At 56.0% G+C, this 2,531-nt stretch overlaps 1 protein-coding gene across 1 annotated transcript in view; it reads left to right on the top strand.

Annotated features, from left to right (window-relative positions):
* Nucleotides 1-2,531, top strand: part of LOC103754909 (ribosomal protein S4 X-linked) — a 7,298-nt gene that overhangs the window by 3,486 nt on the left and 1,281 nt on the right. Inside the window, exons 3-5 of the mRNA XM_029963774.1 lie at nucleotides 233-566; nucleotides 980-1,077; nucleotides 2,150-2,374. Coding sequence (XP_029819634.1) covers nucleotides 233-566; nucleotides 980-1,077; nucleotides 2,150-2,374 — 657 coding nt within the window. The remainder of the gene's footprint in view (nucleotides 1-232; nucleotides 567-979; nucleotides 1,078-2,149; nucleotides 2,375-2,531) is intronic.

The raw sequence follows: 2,531 nt of genomic DNA, 5'->3' as shown, positions 1-2,531 counted from the left end.
GGGGTCGCATCAGGGGAGGTGCTCGGTCGCTGGTGAGCTTGGGCAGTTGGGCAGCTCGGGGGCTGTTCGCTGTTAGGGGCTCTGTGAACAGCATTCGTGTTTCCCCTGTTTGAAGAGGATGCGGTGGTGGGGTCGTCGGCAGCTCTCTTTTAACTTAACTGTTGCGCTTTCCCGTCGCTGGGGTGACATAAGTGGTTGTGCTGTGTCGGGAGCAGCTCTGTGAGGCCGGCAGGACACGGGGGAAACTGCCGCGAATGCCAAGAACAGGAAGCTGTGTCCGGTTGCTGCCTGTGTGGCAGCTGCACTCTGGACCTCTGCCCTCGGGTTCCTCCTCTGGGGGTGGTCGGTGCTGCTCGAGCCCCCAGCAGAGGGTTTCTGCCCGCAGGCACCCCGTCCATCAACAGGCCCTCACAAGCTGAGGGAGTGCCTTCCCCTCATCATCTTCCTGCGCAACCGGCTGAAGTATGCCCTGACAGGGGACGAGGTGAAGAAGATCTGCATGCAGAGGTTCATCAAGATCGATGGCAAAGTCCGCACGGACATCACTTACCCTGCAGGCTTCATGGGTGAGCGGGGCTGGGGCAGGACCTGGGGCAGCTCTGCACTGGTGGGGGGAATGTTTTAGTGGGCTGGCATGATTTGCAGGGGAAAGGTATTTCCCCGGTGGAGCTGAAGAAAAAATATGTATAAGCAGTTGTTATTTAGTTTGGAGTTGTGCACTGCAATGACTGCCAAAGCCAGATACCTGTAGGCTGTAACTGCATGCATGAACTGTGTAAATTGCTGTTCAGATCCCACCATTGGGCAGTTTTTGCTAATTTGCAGCCTTATCACAGCAAAGGATGTGAGCCTGTGGTCAGGGGGAGATCCCAACCTTGTCATTCACATCCGAAGCGTTTTTCAGCAGTCCCTGGCTCTTTTTAAACGTGAGTTAAAAGTCTTGGGTGATGAGCTGATTTATTTCCCTCTCTGCCATCAGATGTCATCAGCATCGAGAAGACAGGCGAGCATTTCCGCCTGGTGTATGACACCAAGGGCCGGTTTGCTGTTCACCGCATCACAGCTGAGGAGGCCAAGGTGAGGGGCTTGGTGTGAGCGTGGGCCCAGTTGGGTTTGGTTGGGGCAGGGCTTCCTCTTTGGCGTCTCCTGAATGAGAGCTGTTGTCTCTCTTCCCTGACAGCTGAGGCCATGCTGCACTTGAGAAGATTGGGGCCTTCAGGGTTGGGGTGAAGCTGCTGGTGGGAGGAGGTCTCTTGGTGACACAAGAGCAGCTCCCAGATGGCTGCAGGTGCATTGTCTGGTGCTGGAGATGATGCTGCTGGCATGGACCAGGTCACCTGCACAGGGAGCTTTGGGGTGGGAGTAAGCCTTGGCTTTGCCAGCTAACAGTGATCAGAAACGTGAAACTGCCTGTGGTGTAAAAGCCTTGAAATCTTTCTTGGGTCAGTTATGGAAGTCTTAATAAAACTGCCTTCTCACCCTGGGTGCTGGGGAGCAACTCCTGCATGTGTTTCCTCAACCCAGGCATGTTGTTGTGCCTGAGCTGTGAGTCTGCTCTGCTTCCTTGGGGCAGGTCATGCAGGCACACGACAATGTGGAGGGCAGAGCTGGTTGTGCTAGAGCTGCCTGTGGTGTGGTGTGGGACTTCTGCACCCCCCGTGATGTGCTTTTGCCTGTGACTGCCACTCTGTGTTGGCCCATGAGTGAGTGGCTGTGAGGGAGTTGGGGATGACAGGCAGCAGGGAAATCAGAGTGCCCTGGAGGAGAGAATACAGAGCTCTCTTGGGCGCTGGAGAAACGCAGGCTCTGCTGTGTGCCCACAGGCTTCAGGGTAAAATGAGGGATCTGCCCTGGCGAAGGCTTTCCCTGGGAAAGTGCAGCCAGTGTTTGTGCAGAGGCTGAAGCCCAAAGTGGGCAGCTGCTTCCACAGCAGAGGTGTTTTTTGGTGGAGCTGTAGCAAAGCTGCAGTGGCAACTGTTGGAGAGGCATTACTTGGGCAGGGAGCTGGGCAAGTCGCTGCCTGGACTCGTGTTGTGAGCCGTGCAGTGTCTGGGTGTCCTGTGGCTGGTGGCTCTCTGGGGGACAAGAGTCCCCTGGTCCATGGGCTGCTGAGCTGCCTCAGCTGAGCAGTGCTGGGTTTTGTTTGCAGTACAAGCTGTGCAAGGTGAGGAAGATCTTCGTGGGCACCAAAGGAATCCCTCACCTGGTCACCCACGATGCCCGCACTATCCGCTATCCTGACCCCCTCATCAAGGTGAATGACACGGTCCAGATTGACCTGGAGACGGGCAAGATCACAGACTTCATCAAGTTTGACACAGGTAGGTCTTGCATCCCATGTGAAGCGCTGTACCCATCCCCAGTATGGAGAGCAGTGTGGAGGTTAACACATGCCAGGCATATCTGCTCTGAAGTACAGAGGCAATGGTGTCAGCTTTGGGAAAGGGGTTGTTTCCCAAGGGCATCTCCACCTGGAGCTGGAGCAGGGATTCCTCCTGTGTGCTGGCAGTGGGAGGCATTGGTGTAGGGAC

Source organism: Manacus vitellinus, unplaced genomic scaffold, assembly GCF_001715985.3.
Source record: "Manacus vitellinus isolate BGI_N305 unplaced genomic scaffold, ASM171598v3 scaffold_62_pilon, whole genome shotgun sequence".
In the NCBI taxonomy this organism is placed as follows: domain Eukaryota; kingdom Metazoa; phylum Chordata; class Aves; order Passeriformes; family Pipridae; genus Manacus; species Manacus vitellinus.
Note: the sequence above shows the minus strand (reverse complement) of the source record. Positions and strands in the feature narration are given on the sequence as shown.